This window comes from Mercenaria mercenaria, chromosome 6 (genome assembly GCF_021730395.1).
Source record: "Mercenaria mercenaria strain notata chromosome 6, MADL_Memer_1, whole genome shotgun sequence".
In the NCBI taxonomy this organism is placed as follows: Eukaryota; Metazoa; Mollusca; class Bivalvia; order Venerida; family Veneridae; genus Mercenaria; species Mercenaria mercenaria.
Window position 1 is genome coordinate 4,155,674 of NC_069366.1, and position 16,547 is coordinate 4,172,220.

A 16,547-nucleotide genomic window follows, 5' to 3' on the forward strand; every position below is an offset into this window, starting at 1 on the left:
GCCAAGTTTATCCCAGGGGTCATGAATGGAACAAAGTTTGTAGAAGTCTACTAGGCAATGTTACATATCAAATATCTAAGATCTAGGCCTTCTGGTTTATTTTTAGCAAATTTATGAAGATTTCCCTATATACAATCAAGTAACCCCTGGGGCGGGGTAAATTTGACCCTGGGGGGTCCAGATTTGATTTTTTTTTGTAGAAGTCTACTAGGCAATGCTACACATCAAATATCTAAGATCTAGGCCTTCTGGTTTAGTTTTTGAAAAATTTGGAAGACTTTCCTATGTAAAATCAAGTGACCCCATGGGGCGGGGTCATGATTTGAAAATTTTTTGTAGAAGTCTACTAGGCAATGCTACACGTGAAATATCTAAGATCTAAGCCTTTTGGTTTATTTTTAAAATTTTTTGAAGATTTTCCTATGTAAAATCAAGTGACCCCTGGGACGGGGTCAATTTTGATCCCGGGGGTCATGATTTGAACAGATTTGTAGAGGTCCACTAGGCAATGCTACACGTGAAATATCTAAGCTGTAGGCCTTCTGGTTTATTTTTAGAAAAATTTGAAGATTTTTCTATGTACAATCAAGTAACCCCACTGGACGGGTCAATTTGACCCCGGAGGTCACGATTTGAACAAATTTTGTAGAAGTCTACTAGGCAATGCTACACGTTAAATATCTAAGACCTAGGCCTTCTGGTTTATTTTTAGAAAATTTTTGAAGATTTTCCTATGTAAAATCAAGTGACCTCTGGGGCGGTGTCAATTTTGACCCTGGGGGTCATGATTTGAACAAATTTTGTAGAGGTCCACTAGGCAATGCTACATGTCAAATATCTAAGCTGTAGGCCTTCTGTTTATTTTTAGAAATTTTTTGAAGATTTTCCTATGTAAAATCAAGTGACCCCTGGGGCAGGGTCAATTTTGACCCCGGGGTCATGATTTGAACAACTTTAGTAGAGGTCCTCTAGGCAATGCTACATGTCAAATATCTAAGCTCTAGGGCTTCTGGTTTTTGAGAAGAAGATTTTTGAAGATTTTCCTATGTAAAATCAAGTGACCCCTAAGGCGGGGTCAATTTTGACCCAGGGGTCATGATTTGAATAAATTTGGTAGAGGTCCACTAGGCAATGCTTCACACCAAATATCTAAGCTCTAGGGCTTCTGGTTTTTGAGAAGAAGATTTTTAAAGTTTTTCCTTTTTGTTGCCATGGCAACCAGAGTTCTGCATGGAATTCAATTCTTTGAACAATTTTTAAAGAAGACCATCCAAGGAACATCCCTGTGAAGTTTCATCAAAATTAGCCTGTTTGTTTAGGAGATGTTGTTTAAAGGAAAGTGTGGACGGACAGACAGACGGACGACAGACAGATGACAGACGGACGGACGCCGGACGGTGAGCGATCACAATAGCTCACCTGTGCTCAGGTGAGCTAAAAACTACAAAAAATACACACACAAAAATAAACAAGAAAACAATAAAGGGCTAGTTTCCAAGGTAAAGATTAGCTATAGTCAGGCGGTGCAAACTACTTCCCTTACCATTGGTAACACCTCGCACCAACCACCAAAACCTGACAAAAACACATATTGGATATCTTTAACTAACTGTCAGATAACAACTTAAGGTATCAGACCTGTAATGACAATTGGCAAATTACGTATTCTCTGAATGCGATTTTGGCATTCTCCGTTTCTTTAAGGAAAGCCATGCGCTCGTTCTGCTACATTTCCGTCTGAAGAATGCCGAATTGCATAACAAGAGTATGTAATCATACAGAAATTGCCGAGTTTATGGGTCCGCTACCTTAAGACATTACAGAATGGGATGTTAGGCATAAAACTCGTATCCTCAGGGCAGGCAGTCCTGTAATTTCCCTCTGTTACTATATCAGACTTTATTTTTTATTCAAGGATACACAAGGGTTGTACACGATTTCATAGCAAGTGCGCGTGTTTCATTTCCGATATTCTGTGTACTCTCTAGCTGCATGTATGACTGCAGGTGTGTCAGGAACTCTCCTCTGTTGGAGAAATTATATGTCTGTCCAAGATGGCTGGGATGTAAAGCCTGACCAATCTGATTCACAGCTCGGATTAAATTCTGCTTCACACTTGTGTCCTGATGCAAAATAAAATTTTATGCAAATACTGTGAAATCACTTATTTTCCTTGGCATAAAATATGGTTCTAGCCAAAATTACATGCATTTGTGGACTTAAAATCTTGAATTTATGGAAATTTTAAATGTTTATTGATATCTAATGAAAGTCTCCCTAGGCTTACTGTTAGTGTTTTTTTTTTTCTATTTTATGTCTACTGTGGTACATTATCATGCAACCTTGACATTGACAAAATGTGGCGCAAGAGATTGGAGCATTACATACCTTTTTAAAATGTGGTGTATGAGATCGAAGTCTTATATACCTTGACATTGGCAAAATGTGGTGTATGAGATCGAAGTCTTATATACCTTGACATTGGCAAAATGTGGTGTATGAGATCGAAGTCTTATATACCTTGACATTGGGAAAATGTGGTGTTTGGGATTGGAGTATTACATACCTTGACATTGGCAAAATGTGGTGTAAGAGATCGGAGTATTGTTGCTTCCATTCTGGATATGATGAGACTAGGTGGGGAATAAAGGGCTACATAACCATAACATAACATCAGTGTTGCCTTAATCCTCTCTATATCAGCTTCGGACTTTGCGTCACCCTGTATAAATATATCAATATAGAGAGATAGAACTTAAAATTTAAAATGACAGGGACACATTAAATTAAATCTAGGAACAGATTTTAAACTCCTTGAAATAATCAAAAATTATTTTACAAACGTGAATTTTTTTAACAAATAATCAAGGCCTTCGAGTTGTTTATCGTCTGATTTACCACCATTCAGAGTTCAGATGCGTAGGGATTGAACCACGAGGGCGTTAGCCCGAGTGGTTAAATACTGAAGCATCTGAATGATGAACCGTGGTAAATTAGACGATAAATAACAAGAAGGCCTCGATTGTTTTCATTCTGACATGCTCATTGATATATTTTAATAAATATTATACTGGACTTCATTTACGCGAGGAGTAATGTATCGGACGTCATGCGGCAATTTGACGTCATAATTGACGTCATAATGCTCTCTTACCGCTTCGTGCATCAACCGGTGTTTATCGCAGAATATACAGAGCATGATTTCCTTCTTTGTTTAACTGGAAATCAAACCGAGTCATGTTAGAATAAAGTTTTATTTATATCAATAACTGAAGTTCTGATATTTATTATATTTCTGTGAATGTTCAAAAAGAATGACAACTCTTGGTTTACCCAAGTAGTTACAAGAACAGATATCTAATAGTCTACTTCCCCTGCACTTACACAATTCAGTTGGAAATTTAAATGCTAACATTTATGGACAGATGTTATAACACATAACAGTCTGGATTAGTAAAGCTGTAATAAAATTGTATGTCATTACCTATGGCTATAAAAATAGAGGTTACAAGCCTTTATCAGAAAATGTAAGGGTTTTTTGAAAAAAAAACAACTAATATATAGCACACGATATCAAAATGTCTGTAAAATTTAAGATTTGCTTTTTACTGAAATGTCAAATTCTATAAAAGAGACCACTTTTTAAAATATATAAGGAGATATATATACCACAAGTTTATGAGAACTGCACATTTCAAATTACCTTCATGAAGCTGAACATTCCAGATTTTTTCTGTGCCATGTCTGTTTTAGTTACTGTCTCTAGTTTGGTCAATACAGCATCCAGGTGAGATGTAGCGCAGAATCCTAAACTTACAGCACATCCCTGTCATAATAAAAATTTGAAAAAAATATACAACATAGAACCCTTTTCACTACACATCAGTGTAAAAAATAAAGTTTGAAAACTACATAAGACAGAATCCTTTTCACTGCACATACCTGTAAAAAATAAAGTTTGAAAACTGCACAAAACAAAATCAGTTTTACTGCACATACCTGTAAAAAATAAAGTTTAAAAACTGCACAAAACAAAATCCGCTTTACTGCATATACCAGTCCTGTAAAAAATAAAGTTTGAAAACTGCACAAAACAAAATCCGTTTTACTGCACATACCTCTAACAAATAAAGTTTAAAAACTACAAAAATCCTTTTTACTGCACATTCCTGTAATAAATAAAATTCGAAAAATACACAAAACAGAATCCTTCTTACTGCACATCCCTGTAACAAATAAAGTTTGAAAACTACACAATATGGAATCCTAAATTTACTGCATATCCCTGTAATAAACAGAATTCAAAAATCTACAATACAGAATCTTGAACTTTACTTCATAACATTGTAATTAACAAATTTTTTACACCTTTTTAACACCAAAATCTGGATGCAATCGAGAAACCAAAATAAACACTGTATCTTTTCTACCAAATCTTTTAAGTCTACCAAATTTAGCTGTTTCATAGTTATTGTGTACCTCTCTCTCAGTTTGGTCGGTATGCTTGACTGTACCAAACACCTGATCTAACATTTTGTTCACAAAATCCTTCTTTGTTGATTTGCGCATGACAATCCCAATACACTTGTACAGGAAATTCTACAAAACAAAAAACTTTGTGGTCCATAACATAAAAACATATCCACAATTAACAGTATAAAATTAATTCTAGAAACTCAAAATTAACCCTTATCGCGACTGATTCTGCCTTTGCAACCAGTGTAGATCATGATCAGCCTGCATATCTGTGCAGTCTGATCAAGGTCTGCACTGTTCCCCATTCAGTCAGTATCTTTTTGGTAAACATCCCATTTAACAGTAAATGGTACTGTTCAAATTGAAAGATTGACAAGTTCATTATAGAAATTTAGCAGGGTAATGGTTAAGTACTGGTACTTATACTTTAACACTGACTGTTACCTTTTCCTCTGAATATTTGCTATACATAGGTATCTGGTTGGCAAGGGCCTCACCAAACTCTGCAATCCACTCCTCATGGTCGACAACATCGAGAGATTTAGACAACATCTTCAGTAACAAATCCTCCCAGTTCTTCTGAGACCATTCCTCCTGCTTGTCAGGATCTATTCACATAAATAAATCACCAAATACAGTGAATCAACTATTCCCATGAATTGTTGATCGAGAAATTCCAGCGCCAGTCGAGATTTGTCTAAAAACGAGGTTCCATACAGTCTCTGGACTTATCTTAAACTGCGGGTGGGATTTTCTTATCAACAACTTAATAGGTGTGGTAGATTTAAATTCTCAGTTTGTTTTCAGTGACTTCTATATTTTTTGTATTAAAAAACTAGATGTGTGTCCATAGAACACAGGTGCCCTCACTCCTGTCACTGTATATAGTTTCATGACTCTTATTTTTTAAGATATATGCAACACAAACTTTTAAGCACTTTATGTATATTTTTCACTAAGTCAAGGGCCATAACTCTGGTCTGGCTGAGTGAAATCCCAAGGAGAATACCAGGTGCACAATTTCACATGCTGTATAACAATGTTTTATGACTCTAGGTAAAGTACATTTTGAGAAACATGGGGCACAAACTTTTTTTTTTTGACTCTGGTCTTGCAGAGTGTAATAAAACAAGAGCTGTCACTAATGGTGACAAATGCCCCCGCAGCACCTTGACCTTTGACCTGGTGACCTTGACCTTTGACCTGGTGACCCCAATGTCAGTAGGGGTGGTGTACTCAATAAGTACTATCAGCAAGTGAAGTCTGAAGGTCCTGGGTGAAGTGGTTCGCGAGTAAAGTGCCTTCAGGCAAAAAGTTAACGTTGACCCCTGTGACCTTGACCTTTGAACTGGTGACCCCGAAGTCAGTAAGGTTGGTGTACTCAATAAGTACTATCAGCATGTAAAGTTTGAAGGTCCTAGGTGAAGTGGTTTGCGAGTAAAGTGCCTTCATGTAAAAAGTTAACGTTGGCCCCTGTGACCTTGACCTTTGACCTGGTGACCCCAAAGTCTGTAGGAGTGGTGTACTCAATAAGTACTATCAGCACGTTAAGTTTGAAGGTCCTGGGTGCAGTGGTTCGCGAGTAATGTGCCTTCATGCAGAAAGTTAACATTGGCCCCTGTGACCTTGACCTTTGACCTGGTGACCCCAAAGTCAGTAGGGGTGGTGTACTCAATAAGTACTATCAGCACGTGAAGTTTGAAGGTCCTGGGTGCAGTGGCTCGCGAGTAAAGTGCCTTCATGCAAAAAGTTAACGTTGGTCCCTGTGACCTTGGCCTTTGACCTGGTGACCCCAAAGTCAGTAGGGGTAGTATACTCAATAAGTACTATCAGCAAGTGAAGTTTGAAGGTCCTGGGTGCAGTGGTTCGCGAGTAAAGTGCCTTCATGCAAAAAATTAACACTGCGACGAACGAACTAACGAACGAACGGACGGACTATTGAAAACTAATATGCCTCCCTTTGGGGGCATAAAAAACTCCCATACTGACTTATATTCCTACATGGTTTCATGACACTAGATGAAATATTTTCTAAGATATAAACAATCCCAAACAGGACACCAGCTGCACAATTTTTTACATGCGATATAACAATCTTGTTATGTTTTATGGCTCCAAGTCAAATACTTTTTGAGACGTAAGACAGTAAAAGATCACATTATCTCACCTTGAGCACCCTGTTCTCTAAAGAACACAATATAATGCATCCAAGTGAAAGCTGATTACCTTCTAGGTATTGCACTAATTTTGGTATAACAGTGTCCCACAGTTCAACAAGATTATCATGTAGATTAGGGGACAGCCCTTATTGCACTAATTTTGGTATCACAGTGTCCCACAGTTCTACAAGATTATCATGTAGATTAGGGGACAGCCCTTTCTTACCATCTAGGTACTGCACTAATTTTGGTATCACAGTGTCCCACAGTTCAACAAGATTATCATGTAGATTAGGGGACAGCCCTTTCTTACCTTCTAGGTATTTCACTAATTTGGTATAGGGGACAGCCCTTTCTTACCTTCTAGGTATTGCACTAATTTTGGTATCACAGTGTCCCACAGTTCTACAAGATTATCATGTAGATTAGGGGACAGCCCTTTCTTACCTTCTAGGTATTGCACTAATTTTGGTATCACAGTGTCCCACAGTTCAACAAGATTATCATGTAGATTAGGGGACAGCCCTTTCTTACCTTCTAGGTATTGCACTAATTTTGGTATCACAGTGTCCCACAGTTCAACAAGATTATCATGTAGATTAGGGGACAGCCCTTTCTTACCTTCTAGGTATTGCACTAATTTTGGTATCACAGTGTCCCACAGTTCAACAAGATTATCATGTAGATTAGGGGACAGCCCTTTCTTACCTTCTAGGTATTGCACTAATTTTGGTATCACAGTGTCCCACAGTTCAACAAGATTATCATGTAGATTAGGGGGCAGCCCTTTCTTACCTTCTAGGTATTGCACTAATTTTGGTATCACAGTGTCCCACAGTTCAACAAGATTATCATGTAGATTAGGGGACAGCCCTTTCTTACCTTCTAGGTATTGCACTAATTTTGGTATCACAGTGTCCCACAGTTCAACAAGATTATCATGTAGATTAGGGGGCAGCCCTTTCTTACCTTCTAGGTATTGCACTAATTTTGGTATCACAGCGTCCCACAGTTCAACAAGATTATCATGTAGATTAGGGGACAGCCCTTTCTTACCTTCTAGGTATTGCACTAATTTTGGTATCACAGCGTCCCACAGTTCAACAAGATTATCATGTAGATTAGGGGACAGCCCTTTCTTACCTTCTAGGTATTGCACTAATTTTGGTATCACAGCGTCCCACAGTTCAACAAGATTATCATGTAGATTAGGGGGCAGCCCTTTCTTACCTTCTAGGTATTGCACTAATTTTGGTATCACAGCGTCCCACAGTTCAACAAGATTATCATGTAGATTAGGGGGCAGCCCTTTCTTACCTTCTAGGTATTGCACTAATTTTGGTATCACAGTGTCCCACAGTTCAACAAGATTATCATGTAGATTAGGGGGCAGCCCTTTCTTACCTTCTAGGTATTGCACTAATTTTGGTATCACAGTGTCCCACAGTTCAACAAGATTATCATGTAGATTAGGGGACAGCCCTTTCTTACCTTCTAGGTATTGCACTAATTTTGGTATCACAGTGTCCCACAGTTCAACAAGATTATCATGTAGATTAGGGGACAGCCCTTTCATCAGGTTCAGTACATGAACACCTCTCTGTCTCCCATTCTGTGGTCTTCCAGCTAATGTCTGAAATACATTAAAGAAATACAAAGGTTAGCACCACTTTTAACTAAAATAAGTAAGTATAAACTAAGTGTATCTACTTTGGCTAAATCTATTAATAACCGTGTGTGTATGGGCTACATTCAAATTAAATTCTAATGGTAGTACAAATTCATGCTCTAGCTAGTTGCTAGTTATATATTTATGTAGTATATCATATTTTTAACCTAACACAGGGTGCTGTTTAAACACACAAAAATACTTATTTTACATACTATATAATAATTGTTCAGTTTTTCAAATATAAAGTTTAGGCATAATCTAACTTTAAATGAACTTACCACAAGTCTTGCTATCACAGCTGCTGGCTTTGGTAAATTGGCTGTAAACAAGAAAGAAGGTAAGAACGAAAGGCTTAGACTGTCATGAATAGTAACTTCACATATTTAATTGTTTTGATAGAAACAGTTTTACATTTCTTATTTTGATATCTAATTTTGCCAAATATATCATCTACAGAAGTCAGCTATTGACCATTAGCAACCCATCCGTAGCTCCTGACGTGAACTTCCCAAGTTACTGACGTAAACTATTTACATTCTCCACATCTTTATGAGTTTGACCTTTAACCTGATAATGACAAACCAGTGCAAGTTTTCTACTAACTAGATCTACCAGAAAAATATAAAACTTGTAAAATTAGCTTTTACAACCACAATGTTAGATATCTAGTCACTAACGGAGAATAAAAATGGTTGTTAAAGATTTCTGGCTAAACACTTAGAAAGTCTAACTTAAACATGACAAGAGGGTCATGATGGCAATAGATGAATCAACCGAGTTTATCAAGACTGCTTGAAGAATTTTGGTAGAGGGTAACGCATGAACAATATCTGTAAAATTATTTTTAAACTGGGCCAGTGTTTCCTGACAGGAAGATTTTTTTACAGTTAATACTACATACATATTCAAAAGAGTGACTACCTTCTCTGCTGGCCGTGTTTTTGACAAACCGGGAAAATTTGAAAAACTTTGTTACAGAGTCATCGGAGATTTTTGAGAAATTATTCAATCTAGATTTCATAGAGACAAACATTTTGACCATGTTTCATGTAAATCTGGTAGATCATTAACAAGATTTTTAATGATTTGACCTTGAAACCTAGATTTTTACCCAACTGACTCAGTTAAAGTTTATCTTAGATATTAAACAGAAAAAACATTCTGATCAAGTCCAAGAAGATCAGGTAGAGAATGATGTGGCTGACTATTAACAAGTTCTTTCCATGATTTGACAAATGACTTAGTTTTTGACCTAGATAATCAAGTTTCAAACTTCATCTAAAATTCATAGAGGCAAGCATTCTAAAAAAGTTTTATGAAGATCAAGTACAAAAAAAATTTTGCTTCCAGAGTGTTAACAAGATTTGTCTATGATTTAAACAAGTGACCTTGTTCTAGACCTCAAATGACCTAAAACCATTCTAAACCTGACCTAGAATTCAGAGGTAAATATTCTGGCAAAGATTTACGACAATCAAGTAGAAAATGTGGCCTGAAGAGTGTTACTAAAGTTTATCTGATTTGACCTAATTCAACCTCTCAAGTAACCAATCTTGAACATGACCTAGATTTTATAAAGAGAAAACATTCTGACAATGTTAACAAGGTTTTCCTATAAATTTGCCTAGTGACCTTGTTTTTGAACCCAGACTAACTAGAAACAAACTCATCAGAGATTTTATTGAGGGTAACAGTCTGGCCAAGTTTCATTAAAACAAGGCCAAAACTGTAAAGTGTATCAGTCAAACTGCTAACAACTGATGACAGTTAACGCTGAAGAAACTATGTGCTAAGGTGTGCTGAAGTCTTAACACATAGCTACAAATGGTTACCTTGAGTCTCATAGTCAAGTTCATAATCATCAGCATTCTCTTCTCTTTTCTTGTTAGCAATGGTTGCTAGGCAACGGCACACAACCCCTGCACCCTCCGTGTATTTCTCTGGTACCACAAGCTCCAGCAAGTATGGCCATAAAACCTGAAAGTACAGATCACCACATCTTTAGTTGCACATGTTTTATTTCAATTATATAATTTACTTTTGATTACTTCTGACATATGGACTATTTTTAAATTTGAAATGTATAATTTAAGCTCCAAATGAAGTAAAACAAGTTCAAAATTCTTTTTAAAAAGTTCAATGTTTTCTAAACTATAAAGTAAAATCTATGTACTATAACCAAACAGTGGTGACACTTGACATATTATAAATGAAATTACATTTTCCCAGTGTTCCACAGTTCAATCTTTTCAAGATTATAAAATAAAATCTTTGTACTCAAACTGCTGGTGACAACTGAAAATCTTAAATAACTATCAAAGAGTTAAGATTACATTTTCCATTTGTTCGACAGTATTTGTGAGTAATTGTAACACATGGTCACACATCTGTCGTAACTGAACATTGGTCACATGCTCAGGGTCAGGTGATCTCTTCGTACCCTGAAAATACATATGATTTCATAGTAATCACAAGCATACAGTATCTTTTGATGTTACTGAATATATATTAACCTTTAGCCTGCTGGCGGCAAGTGATTCTGCCTTTGCGACCAGTGCAGACCAAGATCAGCCTGCACATCCATGCAGTCTGATCATGGTCTGCACTGTTCGCCATTCAGTCAGTATCTTTTTAATAAGCACCCCTTTTAACACTTAATGGTACTGTCCAAACTGAAAGATGGACAAGTTCATTATAAAAATTTAGCAGGATATGGGTTAAGCAACATAAAAAACTTAAATACAATTTTGATCATATATAAATAGAAGTACTGTAAAGACTTCAGAATCAATGATATTTTTTAATGACTTATATTCCTAATCAATGATACATTATGTTTTATCTTATATGAGTCAAGGAGCATTTTACATGTGCATCTTTCAAGCTGAATTTATAAAAACAAGTCTGTGACAAGGTACATAATACTTTTGATTTGTTAACATTCAACAGTTACAGCTGTCTTTAAAATTTCAGATATATTTAATACATGGTTTAAAAACTTGAGATTTCCCATAACGTTTAAATTATTTTCATTTATTATAGATATTTTCTTCAACAAAAGTAAGCTGAAAAATATCGCATGTAGACTGATGAAACAATAATTCTGGATGAAAGGAAAAAACAGAATTTATTTCATTTCAGATTTTAGGCAATTTTGGGCAATAACGCAGTATTCAGGACAGTGTAGATAAGTAACTTCAATCTAATTTACCCTGGCCCTCAGGTTGAAAGAACTGGCATGTAAGATGCTTAGAATGAAGATCCCATAAAGGGAAACAAAGTGTATTAAAGGTTGCGGTCTGCAACTAAGTGTGGAGGTACAATAACCTACATGTATGAAACCCAATTCATTGTGTAAAAAATCTTTTCAAGATATCAAATGCAGTTTGCACCCTACAGTAACATAATTTTACTTACTGGTGGTTCATCCTGTGATGAGCACTGTGTCACAATAAACTCTATCATCTGTGTACCACCCTCTAGCTCCATGTAACCATGGTGACCCATTGCTATAACAATTTGAGCAAACACTTTCTTCACCTGAAATCAAAAAAAATATCATTGAACTCGTATCAAGCTGATAATTGGCATCAAACAATTTAGTAGCATAGGAGGTGATTGTTTTATGAACAACTTTGTGGCACAGGAGGTGATTGTTTTATGAACAACTAAATGACACAGGAGGTGACTGTTTTATGAACAACTTGGTGGCACAGAAGGTGATTCTTTTATGAACAACTTTAAGGCACAGTAGGTGATCATTTCATGAACAACTAAGTGGCACAGAAGGTGACTGTTCTACGAACAACTAAGTGGCACAGAAGGTGACTGTTCTATGAACAACTTAGTGGCACAGAAGGTGATTGTTCTACGAACAACTAAGTGGCACAGAAGGTGATTGTTCTACGAACAACTAAGTGGCACAGAAGGTGATTGTTCTATGAACAACTTAGTGGCACAGAAGGTGACTGTTCTATGAACAACTTAGTGGCACAGAAGGTGATTGTTCTATGAACAACTAAGTGGCACAGAAGGTGATTGTTCTACGAACAATTAAATGGCACAGAAGGTGATTTTCTATGAACAACTTAGTGGCACAGAGAGTGACTGTTCTATAAACAACTTAGTGGCACAGAAGGTGATTGTTCTACGAAAAACTAAGTGGCACAGAAGGTGATCATTTCATGAACAACTAAGTGGCACAGAAGGTGATTGTTCTGCAAACACTAAGTGGCACAGAAGGTGACTGTTCTATGAACAACTAAGTGGCACAGAAGGTGATTGTTCTATGAACAACTATGTGGCAAAGAAGGTGATTGTTCTACAAACAACTAAGTGGCACAGAAGGTGATTGTTCTATGAACAACTTCGTGGCACAAAAGGTGATTGTTCTATGAACAACTAAGTGGCACAGAAGGTGGCTGTTCTACAAACAACTAAGTGGCACAGAAGGTGATTGTTCTATGAACAACTAAGTGGCACAGGTCGTCATGTCAGTGCAGTAACTCAATAAGTGTATATATATTACATAAGCACTTATTGAGTTATTGCGCTGACATGACGAGGTGATTGTTCTACAAACATCTAAGTGGCATAGAAGGTGATTGTTCTATGAACAACTAAGTGGCACAGAAGGTGATTGTTCTATGAACAACTCAGTGGCACAGAAGGTGACTGTTCTATGAACAACTAAGTGGCACAGAAGGTGATTGTTCTATGAACAACTAAGTGGCACAGAAGGTGATTGTTCTACGAACAACTAAGTGGCACAGAAGGTGACTGTTCTATGAACAACTAAGTGGCACAGAAGGTGACTGTTCTACGAACAACTTAGTGGCACAGAAGGTGACTGTTCTATGAACAACTTCGTGGCACAGAAGGTGACTGTTCTATGAACAACTAAGTGGCACAGGTGATTGTTCTATGAACAACTAAGTGGCACAGAAGGTGATTGTTCTATGAACAACTAAGTGGCACAGAAGGTGATTGTTCTATGAACAACTTAGTGGCACATGAGATGACTGTTTCATGAACAACTAAGTGGCACAGAAGGTGCCTGTTCTATGAACAACTTAGTGGCACAGCAGGTGATTGTTCTATGCACAACTTAGTGGCACATGAGATGACTGTTTCATGTACAACTAAGTGGCACAGAAGGTGACTGTTCTATGAACAACATAGTGGCACAGAAGGTGATCATTTTGTGGCATTTTGTAAAACAATCACCATTTGTGCCACTAAACTGTTCATAGAACAATCACCTTCTGTGCCACTAAGTTGTTCATAGAACAACTTTGTGGCACATGAGGTGGTTGTTCTATGAACAACTTTGTGGACCATTTATTGTGTTGGCACAAGTGATTATGAACAAAAAGAAATTTCAAAATTTTCATGGGCTATGACTTATACAGGGAAAAGTACATTTTTGGCCACAGAATAGAGTAACAAAGATATCTTCACAAGAGGACCAAAACTTTTAAAATCAGGCCAGCTGTTTCTGGCAAGATTTTTAAATACAGACAAACACACACATTTTTTGACAAGTCAGAATAATTTGACCATTCACCAAGGAACATCAGTGATGAATTATTTTGAAATTGGGTAGCCAGTTTCTGACAAAAGATTTCTAACATTTCTCTATACAAATATAAAGAAAAAGTGTGGCCATATTTTTTTTATGAATAGGAATAATTTGAACACTCCAGGTAGGTCGGTAAAGTAACACGTGTGTGAAGTTATTTTTTTTAAAATTAGACCAGTACTTTGGGAGATGCTGTCTGAAGATTTTTCTACTATGTGTAATCAAACGGAACCACCTGAACAATTTTAGAAAAGGATCATCCAAGGAACATCCAGGCCAAGTTTCATCAACCTCGACTAAATAGTTTAAGAGATGTTGTTTGAAGAAAATGGTTTACAGACTGAAGACAAATGGATGGATGTTTGGCAAACAGTGAGTGATCATAAAATCTCACATTCAGCACACTTTGCTCTAGTGGACTAAAATCTCAAAAAGATCTGCTACCACCACTTAATACCTTTTAGATGGATGATTAACTTACATCTGGACTTTGCACAATAAGGCTGCAATTCAAGACCCCCCCCACCCCCCGCCACCCCGCCCCCACCAACAATCCATATTTGGTGGATCAAACAGTAACTACAATAATGTTTTACAGTTATTTATATTTCTTTCTTCCTTACTTTATTACTGTGTTCCTGAGTGACACCTTTCAACCCTGACAACACCACTTCCTTTTTGTCTTCCATAGATGGTGCTGAAAGAAAGAACAACATAATACATGTGTATACAGTCAAACCCTGTGCTAAAGACCACCTCCGAATAAAGGCCACTACTATAGAACCTGCCTATAAAGGCCATTATTTTCTCTTCCTGTTTAACTATCAATAACGAAAATTTACCAGTGCTGGGACCACCTGTCAACAAAGACCAATTTCTTTCATTTTCCAATGCGTGGTCATTACAAACAGGTTTGTTTTTACACCAATTCATTTTAGCTTTAATGAAAAGACGGCTTCAGGCATTATCAAGTTACTCTAATCCAACTGCTGGGAATCACCAAAGTTAATGCCTATATGAGAATGTTTACTTAATGTTCCAACAGCACTTTGAGCTCAACCTTCAGACTAAGATTGCAAAACCTTGTATACAAAGTTATTGTTCCCTAGTTATTTTGTTTACATAAAGTGCAGAGGTATCACAATTTAAAGTGTACTATGAAAACAAATTTCAGACACAGAATAAAGTAATGCTGAAAATACCTGCTGCATTGATAAGATGTTTGAATATTGTCAGAATTCCAATTTTAATTTTCTCGTTGTTCTGGTCAAGTTTTTGTAACAGAATTCCAGTCAGTTTTCCAGAGAATGACCGGGCTGTAAAATTAGAAAATGAAATAAGCAATAATTATCATTATATTGTAAATAAAAACAAACTTTACCCAATCAATCATGGATGGTCAGTAGCTCAAACATTTTATTTACTTTGGGTTGAGGTAAAGAGTCAACTGTTTCGTAATTTATGGGCTTCACTTAACAAGACATGTGCACTGCACTTTTAATGGGGAGAAAGCAAGCTTCTCAAGCTTTGATTGTGTGTATTAATCCATTTAAACCAAGTTTTCAATATTTTGATATTTTATCTTTGATGCACACCGAACAGCTATTTTCTTGTCCTTTCCTTTCTTAAACCTTAAATTGCAAGATACAGTCGAGGACTTCTTCACCACAATTAATGTAAACGTTAACCCAGAAATACTGAGGTATATGAGGAAGCTCAGGGTAACTTACCAATGACAGCAAAACATCGTAGAACCTCATTGTGGTTCTTCATACTTAAAGGGTTGGTCACATCTACTGGAGCAAAAACCTGAAACAGAAGGGAAATACTGGAAGGCAGAGTACCATCAAGGGAGTTTGTGTAGAAAAACAGGCGACCACAAGATGATAACGATTAGTTCATACTCTTGATTTCATTATTGGAAGTAAAATTTTAATTAAGAAATGTAATATTTTTTTCTGTGTTCATGTGTAATGAACAACAGAAAAGGATCGTCCAATTTATGAATTACACTAGCCGATTCATGTTTAATTCGCCGATCCTATTCTGTCGTTCATTTTGCATGAACACCAAAAAAAGTTTCATTTCTTATATTTACATTATATTTCCTTTCCATTTGTAAACAAGATTAAATAATAAAATGCACATATTTTGTTGCAATTAACATTAAAATCAGCTTCCTGACCATTCCGTTCACCAAACAGAACAACTGTGACGTAATCTAAGGAACGTTCTACCTGACTATACGCAAAAGTTGTCAAAACAGTGGCTTGTTATCACTTAGCAGCGGTGACATAACTTCCGCCCCTCTCCTTCAGCTGTTCATACAAATGAACTTCATAATTTTCAATGGAAAAGAATAGGGCGAATGTAAATATTTTTACTTACAATCATACTTTCATGATTGGTATACAGTTTTAAAACATACCACAGAACACTTTGTACTCTACAGCAGTTGAATTTACCACTAGAAATACAGAAATGAATATTAAGACAAGTGTAGTTTCTTTTTTGTTTTAGAATACACAGAAAACTACAGACTCACCTGTGGAAAGAGAGCATTAAGGACATGTTCCAGGTGAGGTTCCAGGATAGTGCTGCCTTCTTCACACACTGCATCCAACACACTACATAGACCCTGCAATATAAACATATGTTT

The 16,547-nt window shown here is 36.6% G+C and overlaps 1 protein-coding gene across 5 annotated transcripts in view; it reads right to left on the reverse strand.

The window, feature by feature from the left end:
* The window catches only part of LOC123549761 (maestro heat-like repeat-containing protein family member 1), a 77,347-nt gene that overhangs the window by 47,782 nt on the left and 13,018 nt on the right, over positions 1-16,547 (reverse strand). For all 5 annotated transcript variants that reach the window (XM_053544978.1, XM_053544979.1, XM_053544980.1 and 2 more), the window contains 14 exons: positions 16,434-16,526; positions 15,619-15,697; positions 15,091-15,204; positions 14,512-14,585; positions 11,725-11,847; positions 10,641-10,748; positions 10,140-10,284; positions 8,586-8,626; positions 8,127-8,268; positions 4,921-5,084; positions 4,480-4,599; positions 3,704-3,826; positions 2,567-2,722; positions 1,921-2,123 (listed from right to left, as the gene is read on the reverse strand). In XM_053544978.1, the coding sequence (XP_053400953.1) occupies positions 1,921-2,123; positions 2,567-2,722; positions 3,704-3,826; positions 4,480-4,599; positions 4,921-5,084; positions 8,127-8,268; positions 8,586-8,626; positions 10,140-10,284; positions 10,641-10,748; positions 11,725-11,847; positions 14,512-14,585; positions 15,091-15,204; positions 15,619-15,697; positions 16,434-16,526 (1,685 nt within the window). The remainder of the gene's footprint in view (positions 1-1,920; positions 2,124-2,566; positions 2,723-3,703; positions 3,827-4,479; positions 4,600-4,920; positions 5,085-8,126; positions 8,269-8,585; positions 8,627-10,139; positions 10,285-10,640; positions 10,749-11,724; positions 11,848-14,511; positions 14,586-15,090; positions 15,205-15,618; positions 15,698-16,433; positions 16,527-16,547) is intronic.